This window comes from Argopecten irradians, chromosome 13, assembly GCF_041381155.1.
Source record: "Argopecten irradians isolate NY chromosome 13, Ai_NY, whole genome shotgun sequence".
In the NCBI taxonomy this organism is placed as follows: Eukaryota; Metazoa; Mollusca; class Bivalvia; order Pectinida; family Pectinidae; genus Argopecten; species Argopecten irradians.
In genome coordinates, this window is record NC_091146.1 from 30,564,461 (window position 1) to 30,588,140 (window position 23,680).

Below are 23,680 nucleotides of genomic sequence, written 5' to 3' on the forward strand. Positions count from 1 at the left end.
TCGACTACTCAGTCACCTGTGACGGTACCGGTCCATTAAGTAAGTGATGATGAGAATACCTTAATGAATTATGTACCAACACAAGGGAATACACACTGAGACCTATATCGGCAAAACTTCATTCATCTTAGAGGCCCACACAGGGGTACTAGATTTATAATTTAAAATGCACATTATTTTTATCATTGATTTTTTAAAGCATAAATATCAGCAATATACATAACACCATTTGGTTTTGATATAGAAAAAATATGTGTGAAACGACATGATATCGGCACGAAAACTACATACTATTAAATTTATAAATCCCTAAGGTGCCCCGATTCATTAACTGCACTTGGGAAACGTATGTACGTATATATAGGTAGATATCTAGATCTACTGGTAGCGGATGTACGATTGAATGAATCTAATGCCAGAATGAGATGAACACAAAAACGTTAGGCTCACTAGTTAGGCTGTTGATACAGCGATGGTCGGGGTCGCGTTTGTGTTTGCCATAGTAATGGAATATTCGGCACTATTCATGCATTTCTAGGATACAGTTTAACAAAGGTTAGTATTGTGTACATTTTCTATATAGATTATGTCTCTAATTTTAATTAGACCATTTTTGTCTTATTGATTGCATTAGAAACTAATGTTCTAAAACCAAATGAGTTGTGGAAACCTAAAAATAATATCGCCACGAAACTTTTACCACTCGAAATCGCGGAATCAAATCGCCGTGAACGAGCCGCTATACATGAAAAATGTTAAATTAAATCGCTTTAACAATTCGTAACGCATAAAAGCTCAAAATTAGTCAATGCAAATATAAGTTGATTTACAATACATTGTAAATAGTTTTTGTGATACAGGATGTGGGTGTGGATAGATGCTATTTTAATGAGTACAAGACGATGATCTTGCAAACAGTATCATTGTACAAACTGTTCACGTTACGTAATTAGTGTCCTCGTGTGTTGTGTAGAGGAATGCAAATACATAAAATCAAGTAAAAATCTTAAATTTAGAAACGTCTTTGGATGATGTAACATCGTGCCATTGACGCGGTTTCGTAATTTTAGCCAATCGAAAAGTCGTTTACTATGAATCTATGTTATTTTGTAGATTTTTTCGCAATTTGAGCCAATCAAAAGAGTCGTTACAATTTTATCATGAAACTTCCTTGTCATGACCATGATTGAGACATAACCTCAATATGAAATATGAAATATAGAAAAAAATATATATCGCCTTCTCGAAGACCAAAAACATATACCATGTATTTCTATATTGCTATAGTCCAAAAATGATAGAATGCGCTGCATATTTTATTTAATTGATGAAAATATTGGACATCAAAACTGAAATCTAAATAATTTGTTAATTTAATTATATCGTATTGTTCCAAATACTCGTTTAATTGACAAACCAGGAAATACTTTGATGATTATTGAGTATTTTGATAAATAATATACTTTCTATGATATCAATGTTTACATATGCCACTTTAGATCCCTATATTATGCTCTCCAGTTTCTTCTGTGTTTTCGCGTGTTCTTATTGTAGTCTTTTTCAATATATTTTTACCTGCTCACATGGGAATAGCTGACGATGTTTGTTTTTAAATTGCAAAGCATCCTAGCATTAAGGGCGGTCTATGAACACGATATGATGCAAATGGCCATGGGGACTGCATGGGTGTTTGGGTTAAAACCGCTAAGATCATATTTGTGTGGATGTCTGTGTGTTTGTGGAGGCTGCAGTTTATTCATACCCCATTCTCTTAAAACAAGCATTTACATCCACATTACATTGCAATCGTTGCCTACACCATATATCGTTCATAAATGATTTTAGCTATCAACAGCACTATAAACTCAATTACCGTATTTCATTCGTGACCATTCTGGTTAAAATTACCACGCCTGTTCAGGCGACAGAGGCCAATAATAAGCCATGAACATATGGTTTTAATTAGATTGTATATTCGTGACGTGCGTTATTACAATAGTCGAATTCTTGCCATTATATAGTGCTATCTCACTGAAACATACCGCCAAAATATTCATCGACTATCTGATGCTTTTCCTGATGACTCTTTGGTGATTCCAGAACTATATTACATACAACACAGGTCTATGCCATAGAATCATCCTGTATGTGAATCATTACAAATGTAGCGAGGAATCACATCTGCTACATGATACTGTTACATATATCAAAATTATTAGTTAATTGGTTGGCAAGCCGGTTATATATGTGTAACGTCTCATTAAAGTTACATGCGCCATAATTTTCATACTCACGAATCAAGAATAGCTTTTAATTATTTTATTCACCGTAAAAATACCAATATTTTGAGAATTATCATTTTGGCAGTGAAGCCTCTACAGTACAGTGAAATAAGTTCATACAGTCAGACCATGAAGTCGAATTGTTGTCTATGATTTCATGTTACTTTTCTACGGTGTTATCATTAATTATAAAGTGATTTCTGCAGATATGTTTCCATCTAGACATACAAAAGGCATAAAAAACAAGAATTTTACAGTGCATAAATTATGTGACGTAACAAATGTTTATAAGATATCATGCATGTTTGTCCGTTTGAATGATTTTCACATCTTAATTTAACAAATGTGATGGTTTTCGATAGATCACTGACGAAAAATAGCATGTCAAAATTAGACATGACCCTTTACAGACGGCCATGTATGTGTGTACAGTGTTGCGTGTGTGAAATGTATTTTGGGGGACTGCAGTACGTTAGCGTTATGTGTTATTGTTGTTGAGGTTCTGGAGTGTAAAATTTCGCGAATTACCGTTTGTAATTTTTTCCCCGGTTGTTTATTTTCGCGAATTCCCAACGTAGCCCCCGAATACGTCATTCACTAATTGATAATGTGATATGATAAAACCAGGAACAATTCCGAGAGGTTTTAAATTTCGCGAGTTAGGTTTAATCCGTGAATTTAGCGAAATTAAAACCCACGCAAATATTAACCAGATTGTTCATGTCACCAAAAGAAGAATATCGAACAGTGTTACGAAATCTTGAAATAGTCTTAAGTCTAAAATAGTCTGAAACAGTCACAGATGACGTTACAAAAATAAAGTTATCTTTGATTGGCTGTTTATGATCCGGGGGCCTATATCTGGTTGTTTTTGCACCCCGATGACCTAACTCGTCTCGATGTCTTTGTCAGTCTAGTTTTCTAATCGATCCACTAGAATATTGGTAGCGTGTCGACGGCTCTAACACAGAGACTGGAGACAGGATGTATGGATCAGTGTTACAGTAGCCTAGTTATAGGACATATCTAGTCTTTACCCCGTCACCTATAGTATGTAACGCACGCACGCACGTGTTGTATAACCTGCTCGTGTCAGTTATTTATAGCCCATATTGTCCTCCATTGCATAATGTTATACAATGTACATTTATTTTCGTTACATTTCATCCCATTGTCTCCTTTTGATATTTGGATACGGATGGCCGAGTGGTTAAGACGAGTTGTCTCGAAACAAGCCCTCCGCTTCTGTATCGCGAGTTCGAATCCCATATGGGGCAGTTACTATGTACCTGTCTCCGGTCGATGTTGTTTCTCCGGGCACTCCGGATTTCTTATCTACAAACCTGGCACGTCCTTACATGACACTGGCTGTTAATAATAGAACGTTAAACTGATACAACCCAAACCCGAACCTGGATACGGGGACGCTCTAGATCTAGTATAATAAAAATAGCGGGAATATTATTGTACGCAGCTTCTGACACACAGACATTGACACACGCAACACATTGAATACATAGGAGGCCATCCTTCACTTATCCTAACTGTTATCATAACCTTTAGGTAATCCAACCAATCAAAACGCCAAGCAACTTTCTTGTCTTAAGACTTTTTTTTCTTCTTTGTGCTATTAAACTGCACCATACTGTAAAAGACACCTAGAAGGAAAAAAAGAATGTTAGGTGCAGATGTGTCCTTTGAACAAAGAGTTTACCTCTTTTTCTGCATTTTAATAACGTGCATTGTTTTTAAAGGCGACTAAAATTGAAAATTTTGGTTCGTTAGTACTTGTGTCTAGACCATGATACATGCTGCATAAGTGGGACGACTGGTTAGTCTATTGTCAGTATAATGTGACTGGATGGGTTACAATACTATATAGTATACTGTTCTTTGTCTTTCGGCTGTATGGTTCACTGGGCTAGCACTATAAAAAGGTTTCGTCGTTAAAAATGACACAAAGGTTTTTTTAGTGAGGTCAAATTATGATACAGTACTTTTATCGATATATGACATATTTGGAATATCTCAATTTACAATAATCCATTAAACCTCCATTACGGTGTACTTTTATGATGATTGGAGTTTAAATCGAGTGTGAAACGAGCGTTTTATAGCTCGCTTGCTATAGCATGTGAGCCACGTGTAACGGTGACCCAGATACCAAACAAAGTATGAAATATATGAAATAAATAATAAATCGACAGCATCACGTTTTCTTAATATTTTTTGTATGAAATTCAATAACGCTGTATCAGCGAAATTTCTTGACACGTTTTCTGGACAAGATCTACATCGTCGGCAATAGAAGTGATAATGAGATGGGCTGATATGAGTGTTGATAAGGCTCTAATATGTCGTGTTTATTACTCGAACTTCCTTAACCATTGGAATACTATAATATGAAACATGACGACAAAATACCTTTGGAAGCCATGGTCATGTAAAGTTAGCAGACATGTGAGGTGAGATCGATAATAATAGCTTCTTTTATTAGTCTTCTTGATAATGCTAATCCATAATAGTGGGGGAGGAGAAATAGGTTCCCATGTACCCCTCTGGCAGTTTTTTGAAACATGTTTTTTTTAGGACTGATATGATGTCTAGTTTCATTTTATGCCTGTTGCCATTGACAACTAATGGCGGCCATCTTGGATTTCAGGTATCAAAAATGGCCAAAATGACACATTCGCATATATGCGCATAGATTGAGAACCAGACAACATTCAGAGGCACATAAACACATTTTTCGATATGATTGAATCTTGCTGAATACGATTAAATCATAATAATGACGTTATGTCTTGTCATTTTTATGAAATGACGGGAAAACAATGAAATTTTCAGCTTTTTTTCCCTAAAAAATCGATAAATGTCATAATTTTTATCACAAGTAAAAAAATTGATGGACAAATCACCTTGTAACAGTCATTTCGAATTGAACCAACCCTTGTGTAAACATATGTGTACTATAAAAAGAAAGATCGCATCAATGAGGTCGGAAAAAGAGAGGGACCCCCCCCCCCATAAAAATTTATCAAAAAATGGCCAAAATGACACATTCGTATATACGCGCATAGATACCGAACCAGACAACACACAGAGACAAATAAAAACATTTTTAATTATGATTGAAACATGCTGAATACGATCAAATCATAATAATGGCGTTACGTCTTCTCATTTTTGTGAAAGAACGGGAAAACAATGAAATTTTCAGCTGTTTTCCCCTAAAAAAATCGATAAATGGCATAATTTACATCACAAGTAAAACAATTGATGGGCAAATGACCTTGTAAAAGTCATTTCGAATTGCACTAACCCTTGTGTAAACAATGTGTTCATAAAAAGATATATCGCATGAGTGAGGTGGGAAAATAGAGGGAACCCCCCACCCCCACACCGAAAAGAAAATGCAGAGGACAAAAATTGAAAAACAAAAAATAAAATAAATTAAAACTCCAAATATTCTGTCAACACATTGTAACAGATATTCTGAATTGAACTGACTCTTGTCTAAACATATGTGCATTATAAAAGGATATATTTATGGTTTTAGCAGAAGAAGCGAGATGACCTCCAAACCCCTCCCCAATAATTTAAAGAAAATATATAAGATACTCCCTGATCCAGTTTGTATCAAAAGGCTAGTTCATATGTTTTATCCATAATTCAGGCAGTTCCCAATAACCGTAATAATTTATTACTTTTAAGTGAAAACAACTGGGTTCGAACTATTCTCCAATTTTGGATATACCTCCCCTTGAAAAAGATGTACCAGGGTGATGCCTGCTCGCATAAGTTAAAAACTACAAATACATATAATATCTGCTGAGGAGGAACAGTCACAGACTGAGCCGCCAAAACGGGATCCTAGGAAAACAGCCAATTAGAATGAGAGGACAGGGACCGTAGGTAAAAGTCATTGAAAGTAGTCTGACCACGCCAAAAGGCAGCCGATATAATGTCCTGGAACCAGGACTCATTATGGAGAGCCAAAGAAGCCGCAAGGGCTCTAACCTCATGGGCCATCTCCTTGCATTTCGCCCCAGATTGATAATTAGACTGCTCATAAGCAATCCTGATCACCTGACATATCCATCTGGAGATGTACTGGGAGGAGAAATCCTGCTGACCCTGTTTAATGGGCAAGAATAGTGCATCGCCCCCTTGTTTTATCAATGGAACACCTAAGCGTCCTACTGGGACAAAGCAGCCGATCATTCTCCTTCGACTCAATAGAGATTGTGAATCTTTACCAAAAAGGCAGGATCAGTGAGTAGGGAAACAGAGCTATATCTGGCCCAACGAAGCACGAAAAAGTGAATAGGTGGATATCACTACTCCTACCGCCTGAGGCAAAAGCAAGCAGGAAGTCAAAAGTTAAAACCTTAATGGAGACCGACACCAAAGGCTCTTAAGGAGCCCCTTTCAGTAATACAAGTGCTAGATTCCACTATGGAGCTAACAGCCGTACCCTAGGCCTGTCCAGACTGAACCACCTAAGCAAGGCAGAAAAGAGTTGGAAGACCATAACTCTGATCTACCATGAGAACACAGTACACTGGAAATAGCCATGCAATAGCCTGCAATAGTACTAGAGGCAAGTTTGCGTTCTCGAAACAAATAGAGATGGGAATCCGCAATCAGCTGGGCAGAGGCCTTGACCTGATTAATCTTCCTGTCGATACACCAATCACAGACGATCTTCCATGACTGTTAGACGGCAGGTGAGGAAGACCTATTGATCGGGCGATACGAGCTGATACGTCTTAAGAAAAGACTGACTGAGCGTGGCTTCCTGAGATAGCTTCCACGCTCTTGAATGGATCTTCCGGGACTGAGGCTGGCGCAGGAGATTGGTTCTGAGTGGGAAAACCAGAGGAATATCCACCAACAGAAACGACAAGAGCTCCTGAAACCAGGATTGTCTCTGTCACAGGGCGCTATCAGAAGGAGGGGAAAATGATGCTCCCGAAACTTCAATTAGAACCCTGCCCACCAGGTTGAATGGAGGGAATACATAAGCATGTATCCCCTCCCAATCTAGAGATGGAGCGTCCACAGCCCAAGTCATTTGGTCTGGCACCGGGGAGACAAAAGTAGACAATTAGTGGCGAAGTGGCGAAAAGGTTTATATGAGGTCTGTTCCACACCTAGCAAATGCCCTCAAAGATCGGGAGATTTAGCTGTCTTTCTGTCACAACCGGCTTGCGGCGTCTGGAAAGAGTATCCGCCAGAACATTCAACCTGTCTGGAAGATGCTTGACTAAGAGAGTCAACCGCATTTCCTGACAGAAGAGAAGAACACGAATGACGAGGGCACAAAGGACGTGGGACTTTGCCCCCACCCTTTCTCTCCAGATACGTGACAACTGTAGAGTTGTATGTAGTCACACAAACCATCTTGGATTGTAGAATCTTCCGAAAAGCCTGCAGAGCCAACCGAACAGCCTTATCTCCAGCACGTTGATGTGCTCGGAAACTTGATCCCCAGACCACTCCCCCGACTGGCTATGGCCGTCGAGGTAAGCCCCCCAACCTGTCATCTGTCATTGCTCCAACGATTCCTAGACTCGGTGGAGTATGAGGGAATCGTCGAAATAGATGTGTACATTTATTTTCCTGGAGTGATGAAATCCTACGCCAACCTGCAGCAGTTTGATGAAAACCAAAGTAACAGTCGTGACACCGAAAGGATTTAATTTTGTTGTAATGAGCTGTGCTATACCATCGTGTCTTCAGGACAAAAAATCAAGGATAATAATTCGAACACAGTGGTACGTTTCGTTCTGGCAAGAGCCGAAAATTTATGAAAAGTTCTATGTTTCCAGTTGTTCACTAAAAGAGAGTGGATTATTACGGTTCTAACCACATTCTAGTTGTAATTGGGCCGCGATGGCCGATTGGTATGATGTCTCGACATATTACCACAAGCCCTCCACCTCTGGGTAGCTAACTTGTTCGAATCTACAGGGGCAGTTGCCAGGTATTGACTGCTGGCGGTGTTTTTTCTCCGGGAACTCCGCCTTTCCTCCACCAATAAACCTGGCACATCCTTACATGACCCTGGCTGTTAAAAAATGTAATTGTTGTTTGGAACTGTCTGAATCATAGATCAGGAAATATGGAATTTCTGTAATAATAGTTATAAGATTTTGTTCTCTATGAGTAGTGTTGGGAAGGGGATGTCCACGATTCTTCTGCTAAAAAACGTAAAATCCTTTTATAATACACGTATGTTTAAGGTAAGTGCAATTCGAAATGACTGGTACAAGGTGTTTTGTCCATGAATTGTTTTACTTGCGATGTAATTTATTACATTTATCGATATTTTAGGGAAAAAAGCTGAAAATTTCATTGTTTTCCCGTCATTATATACGAATATGTCATTTTGACCATTTTTTGATAATTTTTTTATGGGGGGGGGGGGGGGGGTGGGTGTCCCTCACTTTTTCCGACCCCATTGATGCCATCTATCTTTTTATAGTACACATGTGTTTACACTAGGGTTGGTTCAATTCGAAATGACTGTTACAAGGTGATTTGTCCATCATTTTTTTTACTTGTGATAAAAATTATGACATTTATCGATTTTTAGGGGAAAAAAGCTGAAAATTTCATTGAAAATTTCATTGTTTTTCCGTCATTTCATAAAAATGAGAAGACGTAACGTCATTATTATGATTTAATCGTATTCAGCATGTTTCAATCATATCAAAAATGTGTTTATTTGCCTGTGAATGTTGTCTGGTTCTCTATCTATGCGCATATATGCGAATGTGTCATTTTGGCCATTTTTGATACATGTACCTGAAATCCAAGATGGCCGCCATATGACCCCCATGGGACATTAGTTGTCAATGGCAACAAGCATAAAGTGAAACTAGACATCATACCGGTCCTTAAAAACCATGTTTCAAAAAAACTGCCAGAGGGGTACATGGGAACCTATTTCTCCTCCCCAACTATAACGTTCATAGTCTATATAGCACATTGCTCTCATTTTCATTTAATAATGACCAGAGATATCGGATGTCCGATTAACACTATTCTCTAAGGCCAAAAAATAATCTGTTGAGGGTTACCCGATCGACCCTAATTTTTTAGCCTCGACCCCACTTTTCTACTAAAACAAAATTAAAAGTCGCGATTTCGATCTCAGACTCCGGTTCGTGCCATTAGTTTAGAATGAAAATCCTCCAGACCTATCGACCCTATTTGTTTTGCCAATGTAACCCTAATGTTAATAAAACGTGGCACTCCTGTCTAGTGTCGGTCAGACAGTGTGAAGTATAGCTGAGATCATCCTCCATACTCAGGGGTTACTATCACTGACGTTTAATTTACCCCATAGTAAAACTGAAGGCAGTTCAGATGATAACATCTGACCAATCATAGGCCTGCGAAAACTTCCTTTAAAGGCAATCACACAACCCACCGTGTACCGTTGTACGATTCTTTTGATGTACATCAATGGACTAAACTACCTGTTCGGTTGCCTCCAGTTTTACCAGGAGTGGATATAACGTCAGTGATAGTAACTCCTGGATTATCGAGGGTGAGCTGAGATGAACATCTGACGTTTCTATTTGTCGATCAACAAAGCTACAGATTAACATTTTAATTCAGATAGATAAAATAGTCCAGGAGTGGATATAACGTCAGTGATAGTGACCCCTGGATTATCGAGGATGAGCTGAGATGAACATCTAACGTTTCTATTTGCCGATAAACAAAGCTACAGATTATTTTAATTCAGATAGATGAAATAGTCTAGTAGTGAATATAACGTCAATGATAGTAACCCCAGGAGTACCGAGGGTGAGCTGAGATGAACATTAGTCGTTTCTATTTGTCGATCAACAAAGCTACAGATTATCATTTTAATTCAGATAGAATGAAGCTCCTTACTGATCCGAACAATACTAAACAAACATTGCAGGGCGATAGTAAACAGAGTGACGTAGATGCCTATCACTGCGGGAGTCTAATCTCGATATTGTGATTTCAAATCCACGTTCTTTTATCCCATAAACCATTACCATAATGTATTTACTTAACAGCCCATATAAAAAGCAATCAATTTTATAAATAAAAAACTATGAATACGATATGCAGTATATCAAATCTAAAATCTAGATTTTCATTCATGCGGAGAGCAGCTATATCATTTACTGTATATGTATAAAAATGTGTTATTTATTTAAATAGAAGGTGTGTTGGCCTGTGTATAACGAATCCATTAAATATCCGTCTATCTAACTCATTATTTTAATCAATTTTATACATAAAAGCAGCATGATTACTATATGAGGTATGTCAAATCCAAAATCTAAATTTCCATTCATGCGGCGAGCAGCTATATAAAAATGTAACCGAAAGCTAAATACTTTGTATTTTGTATATATAAATGTGTTATTGATATTAATAGGTGTATAGGCCTGTGTATTACAAACCCATTAAGTATTTGTCTGTTTAACTTATCATTATATTTTACAATTATTTCTTCGCTCGAATTGTTTGATAATGAAATGATCTATTAATTTCAATCAATTTTATGAATAAAAAACACTATGAATACTATATGAGGTGTGTCATATCAACCATCTATTTTTTCATTCATGCGGCGAGCAGCTATATCGTACCAGGTATACTGCAAACCAATTTTCTTTCGCGTGCGATTTACTATCGCGAATTTCGCGATCCAAATAAACTCGCAAAGTATCACGGCAAACTAACATCTACATCATTGATACTGATAGGATTTTCAAGTCATCTATTTCAAATCCGCGAATTTTAATCTTCGCGAACTTGTTTTGAAATGGAAATCGCGAAATGTAATCGCGAAAGAAAGTTGTTTTACAGTATAAAAGACATATTTTTAAAAATAGTAAATGGAAATAGGAGTGTGGGTCGGTGTATTTGTCTATTTAACTACGAATTATCGTCACCAATTATATTTTTCATTGAAATTGTTTTTGATATTAAAAGGATCTATTAATTCAATAAAAAACTACATATTTGGGATATTTTTGTTAATGTAATATAGCATAAACAAAGTTAGAGTAAGGGTAAATTATAGAATTCAATTCAAAGGTTTTATTAAATGAAATATTTTATTCGTCAAACGGATTGGACATCAGAATACGGCTATTTACTTCCAATACAGTTTATAAACATTCCGCATTCATTATATTACAAAATAAATATAAGTAAGAATATTTTCAATATTGAATAGCTGAATTATAAAATACCTTAAGATAAACCAAAATGGAGACATCCTATATGCTCTCTTCTTGTCGGTAACTTGTCGGTATATTAAAAAGCCTTTTAACACATTTTTATTCATGTGCGTGAAATCGGTATTTACGATACGTTTGACACTATATGATCGTTTATTCATTAATGCATAGAGTCCTGATTCATTTAATTTATTTCAATTATATCGTAAACAACAAAACGTGAGTCTAACCGGATCTCCGCTAAGTAGATTATTGATTTAAACGAGGGAAACAGTATGATGAAATAGATCTTTATTGAAACAGACACTTGCAGATAGGTTTGATGCGATTGAAGTTACTTCTTCGTACATGTACAACGGCATGAACGGATGTATCCGTTAAGCTGATAGAGCAAGTTGTTTTGTTCTTTGATGCTTTTCAGGAATAGTGTACTTTGTTTTCAGTATCTTACTTAAATTTGTGGTTTCATTGTAGTAAAGTAATGCTTTTTAGGAATAATGAACTTTGTTTGAGTATCTTACTTAAACTTGTGAAGTTCATTGTAGTCAAGTGATGCTTTTAGGAATAGTGAACTTGCTTTCAGTATCTTTCTTAAACTTGTGGGTTTCATTGAAGTATGCCTGAAAGGAACTGGTAATAATATTGAATTAGATGCTCTTTGTGCAGGAAAGCCCACACAAAAATTACCTATACTTTTGTAGTGTTTATTACAAATTACTCTTTTGACGTACAGCACTCTTATTAAATACCAGGCTCCAGTTCTTCAAAAGGTGATAAGGCTAATCTCAGTTTAACAACAATTTTCAAACCAAGATAAAATAATTTCTGGTCATACAAATATAACAAACAAAGTTTATGAGAATCTTTTAAGAACTCTATTATTTTATTATTTGCTGAGGTAAGTGAAGATATAATTACAAATTTTGCAGTAAATGAGAAATGAAAATGTCACTAATCATGTGATAAAGCTAATCATGCTTTGAACAACTGGGCCCAGGGCACTTACGCTATGATGAGTACCCCAAAGATTTAGTTTCAATCAGATTTGACGTACAATTTTATGAATGGAAAATGATAGCAATTCTAGTGTTTGTTCTGGTGTTTCAGTAATGAGTACGCTGTCGACATCTATAGATGAGCAGCGATGTATTCTGACCTGTCAGAGTTATGTCTAAAAGCTAAGAATGGCAGCAGTGCTGCCTTGAAGGTTATATCTATTGACGAATTTGATAGGGATTCCCTTTATTTAAGATATTTTGAGGTGTTTACAGTTTTGTTTATATGATATTGTATAATAAAACATAGAACATAATTCCATGCAGACCAACTAGGTGTTTTTCGATTGATCTCCCCGCCATAAAGGCGATATTCTGTCATTATTCTAGCTGAATGCCATTTTTCTGTATAAATGTCAATTTTCCATATGAATGTCAATTTTCTATATGAATGCCAATATTGTGTATGTCAATTTTGTATATGAATGTCAATTTTGTATGTGAATGTCAATTTTGCATATGTATGTCAATACTCTGTTTGAATTGTTATTGTGGGAGTGTGTGGGTGGGGGGAGGGGGTGGAAAGGGGGTGCTAGTATGTGTATAGAATGATGTGTGTGTGTTGTTTGTTGTTGTTTTTTTGGTTTTTGTTTTTTATTTATTTTTTTTTTGGGGGGGGGGGGGGGTATTACACAGATCGGGTATTAACTCAAACTGATAACTAATGGTGTTGGGGTTCGGGGGTTCCGTAATTAAGGTTTTTATTCAGTTAATATTACATGGGAGGGGGTACAATACACAGAATGGCTATGATGGTGATGTGTATTACGGTTTATTAGATTTGTTTGTTTGTTTGATAAATTAACGTCCTATTAACAGCCAGGGCCATTTAAGGACGGCCTACCATGTATGCGATGTGTTACGTGTATGTGTGCGAGGTGCGTGTTTTGGGAGACTGCGGTATATTCGTGTTGTGCCTTCTAATTTAGTGGAACTCTTGCCCTTTTTATAGTGCTATATCACTGAAGCATGTTGCCGAAGACACCAAGCAACACACCCCACCTGGTCACATTATACTGACAACGGGCAAACCAGTCGTCCCACTCCTGTTATGCTGAGCGCCAAGCAGGAGCAGAAAACTACCACTTTTATAGACTTTGGGTGTGTCTCGGCCAGGGGACAAAACCCAGAGCCTTCCTCATAGGACCGAGCGCCATAAAGGCGATATTCGGTCATTATTCTAGCTGAATGCCATTTTCTGTATAAATGTCAATTTTCCATATGAATGTCAATTTTCTATATGAATGCCAATATTGTATATGTCAATTTTGTATATGAATGTCAATTTTGTATATGTATGTCAATTTTGCATATGTATGTCAATACTCTGTTTGAATTTCTTTAAGAATGACATAATCGTAATTCTTAATGATTCTTAATGATGTTTTCCAGCACAGGCTCCTTATAGATCCTCTTTGCTGGACTCGTAATATTTTTAGTTACATATTATGATTATAGTCACTTCCTAGCTGATATTCTCTTTATAGTTATTGTATTTGATTTCCTGTTCATTCCAGTGATTGTCCAATCTGTTTTTGAAGGTGTCCAATGTCTTAGATGTAACGACATGTTCTGGTAGGTTGTTCCATATTGAAGCAATCCTAACGGAGAATGAGTTCTTCCTGATCAATGTTTTAGTATGCTGGGGGAATATTTTCAGCGAGTTTGTCCTAGTGCTAGACCTCTCTGATGTGTCGGACCACATCCTTATGAACTGGGTTGCTCCTTTGTCGTATTTCCCTGTAACTGCCTTGTAGGTTTCTATCATGTCACCTCGTACACGTCTGTAACTCAGGGTTGGGAGTTTTAACTTCTTAAGCCTCTCAGGATAAGATAGGTTATCCATTCCCGGTAGTTGTTTAGTCGCCTTTCTTTGTACTCCTTCCAACTGTTCAATGTGTTTCATTTTATATGGTCTCCAGACAACACTTGCATATTCCAGATGGGTTCTTACCAAAGATTTGTAAAGTGGAATAAATAGTTTAGAATCTAGGAACTTAAATGTTCTTCTGATCATACCGAAAATTGAAGTTGCTTTTTGTACTTTTTCGCTAATGTGTTTGTCAAATGTAAGCTCTTATCAAATATGACCCCAAGGTCCTTTTCTTCTTCCACTTCTTCTAATGTTGTATTATTAAGCACATATCCAGTGTTCCCTCCAGTGTGTTTCCCGACGTGTAGTGACTTGCACTTGTCCTCGTTGAATTTGAGTAGCCAAGTCTCACTCCAATGTGTGAGTTGCAGCAAATCTTCTTGTATTGACTATAGTGCTATATCACTGAAGCACAGTAATGCTCAGGAACTGCTGGCTTTAACCGTATGACTTGATAAGTAATATAGTTCTGTTGTATATTTCAGATGTGAATAGTGTTCATTGGACAACATTTTACAGACATGTCGAGAGCTACAAAACCGGAAGTACTACAGAAAAATCTGGAGAAAGCCATTCAACAGAATAATGTGGAGAAGATTCTAAATTTAGTTCGAAACGAGAACGTGGACGTTAATTCACGAGATATCGGTCACGACTTGTTGACAACTCTCATGAAAGTATGTTATTTAGAAATTCCAGATCGTGAGATCGTCAATATCATTAACGAAGTTCTTGAGCGTGACCCGGAAATGAATATCCAAGATTCTCTGGGAAGGACTGCGATTATGCATGCTTGCATTTCCGGTAAACATGACGTGGTGGATTGTCTAATAAGTGATCCGGATAGCCGGATAGATATTTTTGATTTTGACGGAAATTCTGCACTGATGTACGCTGTGAAAACCGGAAGTGTTTCTATAGTGAAGAGGATTATGGACCATCCGGGAGGTTTAGCATTGTTAGATGTTTACGACACCAATGGTAAGTTTATTTTTTCAAACGATTTATTCATATAATACTTTACGTGATATTCGACTTCAATTGATTCATGAAACAATTCAGAAAGCGATGACATGAACACTTTATTTATGTTTAAACCCAATAGGGTCTAATTTAAAAAGTTTATCTTCCTCAGCGATCGCCTCTGTATTGGACTCAACACTGAAATTTCTTTGGTAATCGCTCCACATCAGTAAACGATGCTTTTGAACACGAGTACTCACTGTTTTGAATGAAAGACTACCTATCTAAGCCTACCAACTAAAATCAGGTTTTTCTTATCATTCCACAAGACTATGAGTTGGTACATGTAGATTGGTGGCAATGATACTACTAGGGACATATATCTCTTAATTCAAAGATTACCACAATGCTGGGAATCTCATATCTCTCGACTTCCTACCAAAACATTTAAATATGTGAGACAAATGCCACTTTTAAAGGTGATTTGCGAAAATTAACCCCCGCAAATAAATTCCTAACAGTAAGTCGCGAAATTTTATACACACGCAAATTAACATCAGTAAGTGTATGTGATAAAACACTAATACGATCCTGTTTATCGTGAATGTTTTTATCATAATTTGGCACAGCCATACAGCGTTGTACAGTATGTATTTATAAACTATATTGTATTTAACACTGTACGAAATCGAAAATCGGTCAGAGACGCTGTAATCAAATGTATGTCAATGCGTATATCATTCAGAAGAAACGCAGCTGTACCTAAAAACCCGGTGTACCTATAATAAGACGATTAACGCAGATTTATCAACTTAATCCGGATTTAATTACGGATTAACACACATAAAGGTCAATGTTAAAGAAAGGATAGTCTAGCGTCAACTTAGGAATGTCTTTGTTATTCTAGTGGTGATTATACTAACTCATTCACCCCTGAAGACACATTTAGACTCTTCTAAATCAAAGACTGGACAAGTCCATTATGGAATTTCAGGGGTGAATGAGTTAAAGGATTATTTCGAAATATTTTACTTCATATTACCTAGGAAATAAGTTTAACCCGTTAAACTTTGTTTCTGTTATCAATTCATTCGTTGGAGCTATATGTGCTGTAACATTCATACTACCGAACCAAAGCTAACTTTAATTAAGCGTTCTGATCTGATAATCTGCGAAATTTTGGCATCTGTATAGACCATAGATTTCATAATAAATGGTAATTAAATCTTTTATTTACATTTTTGACTTATTTGAAGGTATTTGCTTTGAAGTTGTTAAGAGTAAAGCAAGAAGATTGTTTAATAAGTAATTATTACAAATTAAATCCAAAGGATGAAACAGCCATAATTGACAGTCATCAGTTGACGTGGTTACGTCAACATTAGTGACGTCATAATGGCCGTGTCTTGGATGTCAATGATATTAATAGAAACGTACTTAATTCGGCTTGGTTGATAATACCGTAATTGCTAATGTAGAAATTGGTTTTAATATCATGTTTGATACGACGTGATATTCAGTCATTACTGTACACTAATTAATTTCCGCGTGCAATTAAATTTCGTAGGGTAATAGAAATCGCGAAAACTATACTCTGCAGTACATGTAATATGTCAAGAGAATATACACTAGAATCATGTAACTCTATATTGTAAAATGAAATCGCCGTTAAAACAATCTTATTTTCTATTGTAACATTATTATCATTTTCCCATGAAAACGTTTATGCAAAACAATAATGACGCAATCAAATACTGTACAGTCGAGTCGACTTTATTCGCGGCGAATTCAATTCCGCTTTATTCGCTATTTTCAATTAAGGTGAAAACTAAGTGCCCGAACAATTTCTCATCGCAAATTTGTATTAAAAGAGAAAACTCTCGACGCGAAACAACTATACAGTAATCTTTTAAAATTTTAATGAATTTATGTTTATAATGTATTGTCATTCCTTGTCAAGGTTCCTGCAAGATATCTCTATTGTATACCGAATTTATTCACAGAAGGTTTGAATACTTGCAAACATTTAAGAATTGAGAAAAGTACTTGGAAAGCACTATGATATAGGTAAATATGCCGATTCCATATCAACTGAGAGCCGATCTGAGTTTTAACCATTTTTTAAATAGTAAAATGATTAATTATTTTTCTTTTGTTTCTTTTACAGGTATGTCTCCTTTAACTTATGCAAAGAAGAAAAGTGATCCGAAACTTTACAAGTTATTATCTTCTTACCAGAAAAACTTCCCCAAGAACAATGAACGACAACATGCTAAAACAACACTTCCACCTCCGTACTCACCGCGACTCGAACGCTTACGGAAAAAGGGCAAAACGCCTCCTGATATGTGTATCGAACGCACCTCTCCAAAATCTATTTATATCGATGACGAAACTAACCATTCGTTATCATTAAGTACACCGAAACTAAAGCGAAGGAATTACAGGAGTTCTGATGCTATAGCTTGTGAGCAGGAAGTGAACCTACCCACAATCCTTCGGACAATCAGTTCGGACACTGGTGAAAACTGCAACAGCCCATTATTGTCTCGACTCAAGGAACGCCGGAATTCTCTTTCACTTCCGGACCTGCGCAATACGTCCGGATGTCTAGTGGCCTCTGGTGAAAATACGCCTGCGTATCCCAGTAGTTCGGATGGTTACTCAAGCGAAGAGGGAGATGATTCATTATTCGGTCAATACAAATCACCGAGGAAACCAGTAAATCGACAGGTTAAGAAATGTGTGTCTGAAAATCAAATTACGTTTCCAAAAATCAAGACTCCTAAAAATAAACAACTACAGCGGACGATGACGGACACGTGTGTGTTCGGGCTAAAGAAAAAAGATGGCGGAGGAACTAGCAAAAAGATACACATTCCCTCTGGTCTGATTTAGTATGTGTTTACATTAATTACTGCAAGATAATTACAAAATATCGGGAAACAAGGCTATAAACTGACATAATAAATCTTTTCAGTGTGACGTTTTTGTTTGAACATTCAATGAATTAATAATTATATAACGCATCTACAAATATTATAGCAATTTAAATACTTCTTTATTTAAATTCACATCAAATGTCCAATAATCTTCATGATTTAAGAAGAAACAACAGTTTAATGATAGAGAAATAAATCTTAGAATATACAGATTTGACTTCGATTAATAAGCGTAAGAAGTCTTATCAAATTATTCAATAAACGAGCTTCAGAATATTATAAATTCCACAGTAACATTTTCTTTTTTTAATATAATACATGTAAAATGAAATTAGAGTTTCGGTTTATCAGTATAACAAATTTTGAAAAAAGAATCCATCAATATTAGCATCCCTAACTTGACTTTTTTAGCAGAGACCCAGACAATGTGATGATATTTGATTTTTCTTGTATAATGTAAATGTTAGATACTATAGTCACTGCTAAAACGATATATAAACGCTTGGAAATCCGTGTGTGTTGACCCTTTGGTGTAGAACTCCTCTTCTGTGTCTCCTTTATTATTTATTTTCTTCTTATTTCTGGAAGACGTATTTATAGTGTTATAAACACGCAGCTAATCTATAAATAGAAGTTACACAACGAGTGTTTTTTGGATATAAAATTTATTTCACACGTGGAGTTATATATATAAAAGTTACAAAAAGACACGAGCTTTACAAAATAACTTACAAGCGTGAAACAAGTTCCATATCCAACAACCTCGAATCGTGTGACCTATTTTCACCACAATAAAATCATCAACATGCAGGCAAGATTCAGATAAATTGTATTTGCAATCTGTTTAAAATATAGATCCTTTATTATCACTGCGTTTGGTCATGTTCTGGTGACTTAGGAAATGGCCAATGAAATTCTCGAAAATTGCAGTCAGAATTATTTTCGTGTTTGTTGTTATTTCGCCCAAAGAACACAACAAAGCTAAATATATATGTATAATGTGACGAAATGGCATTTTCTATTGATGTAGTAATGTGTAGAACCTGCATTTGATCTGAGGTACAAATGGTATAAAGGTCATGACCCCTTATGGGATGTTGTCAGATCCTCTATTGTACGGAGTGCTTATAAGGATCTCTATTTTTATTAGATTGTGTAATTTACCGACATATGCAAATTAAGAATGACATCTGCATGAGCAAAAAGGCACTAAAAGGTCTTTAATAAATATTATATTTACGCATAGATACTGTATTGATAAAAAACTATTTTAATTATCTTAAATATAAATAGCATTTCCAGGTAGTATTTCGGAGTATATTAGGAAGCTGTCATTTTCTTTCTACCAAATAATTATCAAACCAGTCACTATGACTAGATGTATTAATTCTATCGACATAATTGGATAAGTCCTCGTACAAAGATACATGGCATTGATCAAATAAATGGTAGTTATGAGTTTTGAGTCGATATTTTATGCTACGTAATGATTCAGACAGCATTGCGCATTCGGTAGAATAGTGGTTTGTTCTGCTAGCATCGATCTTAGTATGATGTCATTCGAATATTGGTGTAGTTACCAATTCATGACGTGACACCGAGAAAAAAGTACATGTAGTTCAGATCAAAGATAAAAAAAAATCCGGAAGGTCATATTGAGGATTAGGATATTTATCCAACACCCAGCCTATTCATACAGTGTCCCGAGAGTTGACTCACTGACTTCACGTGTATTGGTAAATTAACAACGCATACCAGGTGTAAGACGGGAGCCCACAGCATTGCTTGGTGTATCACCAACGCATACCAGGTATAAGACAGGAGCCTACAACATTGCTTGATGTATCACCAACGCATACCAGGTATAAGACAGGAGCCCACAGCATTGCTTGGTGTATCACCAACGCATACCAGGTATAAGACGGGAGCCCACAGCATTGCTTGGTGTATCACCAACGTATACCAGGTATAAGACTGGAGCCTACAACATTGTTTTATGTATCACCAACGTATACCAGGTATAAGACAGGAGCCCACAACATTGTTTTATGTATCACCAACGTATACCAGGTATAAGACAGGAGCCTACAGCATTGTTTTATGTATCACCAACGTATACCAGGTATAAGACTGGAGCCCACAGCATTGTTTTATGTATCACCAACGTATACCAGGTATAAGACTGGAGCCTACAACATTGTTTTATGTATCACCAACGTATACCAGGTATAAGACTGGAGCCCACAGCATTGTTTTGTGTATCACCAACGTATACCAGGTATAAGACGGGAGCCCACAGCATTGTTTTGTGTATCACCAACGTATACCAGGTATAAGACGGGAGCCCACAGCATTGTTTTATGTATCACCAACGTATACCAGGTATAAGACAGGAGCCCACAACATTGTTTTATGTATCACCAACGTATACCAGGTATAAGACTGGAGCCTACAGCATTGTTTTATGTATCACCAACGTATACCAGGTGTAAGACTGGAGCCTACAGCATTGTTTTGTGTATCACAACATTGTTTTGTGTATCACCAACGTATACCAGGTATAAGACTGGAGCCTACAACATTGTTTTATGTATCACCAACGTATACCAGGTATAAGACTGGAGCCTACAGCATTGTTTTATGTATCACCAACGTATACCAGGTGTAAGACTGGAGCCTACAGCATTGTTTTATGTATCACCAACGTATACCAGGTGTAAGACTGGAGCCTACAGCATTGTTTTATGTATCACCAACGTATACCAGGTGTAAGACGGGAGCCTACAGCATTGTTTTGATGTATCACCAACGTATACCAGGTGTAAGACTGGAGCCTACAACATTGCTTGATGTATCACCAACGTATACCAGGTATAAGACTGGAGCCTACAACATTGTTTTATGTATCACCAACGTATACCAGGTATAAGACGGGAGCCTACAGCATTGTTTTATGTATCACCAACGTATACCAGGTATAAGACAGGAGGCCCACACATTGTTTTATGTATCACCAACGTATACCAGGTATAAGACTGGAGCCCACAGCATTGTTTTATGTATCACCAACGTATACCAGGTATAAGACGGAGCCCACAGCATTGTTTTGTGTATCACCAACGTATACCAGGTATAAGACGGAGCCTACAGCATTGTTTTGTGTATCACCAACGTATACCAGGTATAAGACGGAGCCCACAACATTGTTTATGTATCACCAACGTATACCAGGTGTAAGACTGGAGCCTACAGCATTGTTTTATGTATCACCAACGTATACCAGGTATAAGACTGGAGCCTACAACATTGTTTGGTGTATCACCAACGTATACCAGGTATAAGACTGGAGCCTACAACATTGCTTGATGTATCACCAACGCATACCAGGTATAAGACAGGAGCCTACAACATTGCTTGGTGTATCACCAACGTATACCAGGTATAAGACTGGAGCCCACAGCATTGTTTTGTGTATCACCAACGTATACCAGGTATAAGACAGGAGCCTACAACATTGTTTTATGTATCACCAACGTATACCAGGTATAAGACTGGAGCCTACAGCATTGTTTTATGTATCACCAACGTATACCAGGTATAAGACTGGAGCCTACAGCATTGTTTTGTGTATCACCAACGTATACCAGGTATAAGACAGGAGCCTACAACATTGTTTTATGTATCACCAACGTATACCAGGTATAAGACAGGAGCCCACAACATTGTTTTATGTATCACCAACGTATACCAGGTATAAGACTGGAGCCTACAACATTGTTTTGTGTATCACCAACGTATACCAGGTATAAGACTGGAGCCTACAACATTGTTTTATGTATCACCAACGTATACCAGGTATAAGACTGGAGCCTACAACATTGTTTTATGTATCACCAACGTATACCAGGTATAAGACTGGAGCCTACAGCATTGTTTTATGTATCACCAACGTATACCAGGTGTAAGACTGGAGCCCACAACATTGTTTTGTGTATCACCAACGTATACCAGGTGTAAGACTGGAGCCTACAACATTGTTTTATGTATCACCAACGTATACCAGGTATAAGACAGGAGCCTACAGCATTGTTTTATGTATCACCAACGTATACCAGGTATAAGACTGGAGCCTACAGCATTGTTTTATGTATCACCAACGTATACCAGGTATAAGACGGGAGCCTACAGCATTGTTTTATGTATCACCAACGTATACCAGGTATAAGACGGAGCCTACAGCATTGTTTTTGTATCACCAACGAACGTTACACCAGGTATAAGAGGAGCCTACAGCATTGTTTTATGTATCACCAACGTATACCAGGTGTAAGACTGGAGCCTACAGCATTGTTTTATGTATCACCAACGTATACCAGGTATAAGACTGGAGCCTACAGCATTGTTTTATGTATCACCAACGTATACCAGGTATAAGACAGGAGCCCACAGCATTGTTTTATGTATCACCAACGTATACCAGGTATAAGACGGAGCCTACAGCATTGTTTTATGTATCACCAACGTATACCAGGTATAAGACTGGAGCCTACAGCATTGTTTTATGTATCACCAACGTATACCAGGTATAAGACTGGAGCCTACAACATTGTTTTATGTATCACCAACGTATACCAGGTATAAGACGGAGCCTACAGCATTGTTTTATGTATCACCAACGTATACCAGGTGTAAGACTGGAGCCTACAGCATTGTTTTATGTATCACCAACGTATACCAGGTATAAGACTGGAGCCTACAGCATTGTTTTGTGTATCACCAACGTATACCAGGTATAAGACTGGAGCCTACAGCATTGTTTTATGTATCACCAACGTATACCAGGTATAAGACAGGAGCCTACAGCATTGTTTTATGTATCACCAACGTATACCAGGTATAAGACTGGAGCCTACAGCATTGTTTTATGTATCACCAACGTATACCAGGTATAAGACAGGAGCCTACAGCATTGCTTGATGTATCACCAACGTATACCAGGTATAAGACTGGAGCCTACAACATTGCTTGATGTATCACCAACGTATACCAGGTATAAGACTGGAGCCTACAACATTGCTTGGGTGTATCACCAACGTATACCAGGTATAAGACAGGAGCCCACAACATTGTTTTATGTATCACCAACGTATACCAGGTATAAGACGGAGCCTACAGCATTGTTTTATGTATCACCAACGTATACCAGGTGTAAGACAGGAGCCTACAGCATTGTTTTATGTATCACCAACGTATACCAGGTATAAGACAGGAGCCTACAACATTGCTTGGTGTATCACCAACGTATACCAGGTATAAGACT

General features: G+C 37.1%; 1 protein-coding gene across 2 annotated transcripts in view; it reads left to right on the plus strand.

The window, feature by feature from the left end:
* The window catches only part of LOC138306367 (ankyrin repeat domain-containing protein 34C-like), a 37,565-nt gene extending 17,747 nt beyond the window's left edge, over nt 1-19,818 (plus strand). Inside the window, exons 1-3 of one of the 2 annotated variants that reach the window (XM_069246807.1) lie at nt 409-555; nt 14,941-15,436; nt 17,586-19,818. In XM_069246807.1, the coding sequence (XP_069102908.1) occupies nt 14,977-15,436; nt 17,586-18,316 (1,191 nt within the window). In that variant the 5' untranslated portion in view covers nt 409-555; nt 14,941-14,976 and the 3' untranslated portion in view covers nt 18,317-19,818. Of the gene's footprint in view, nt 1-408; nt 556-14,940; nt 15,437-17,585 lie in introns of those variants that run through there. The other variant, XM_069246806.1, reaches the window with a different exon arrangement.
* Nucleotides 19,819-23,680: the final 3,862 nt, after the last annotated feature.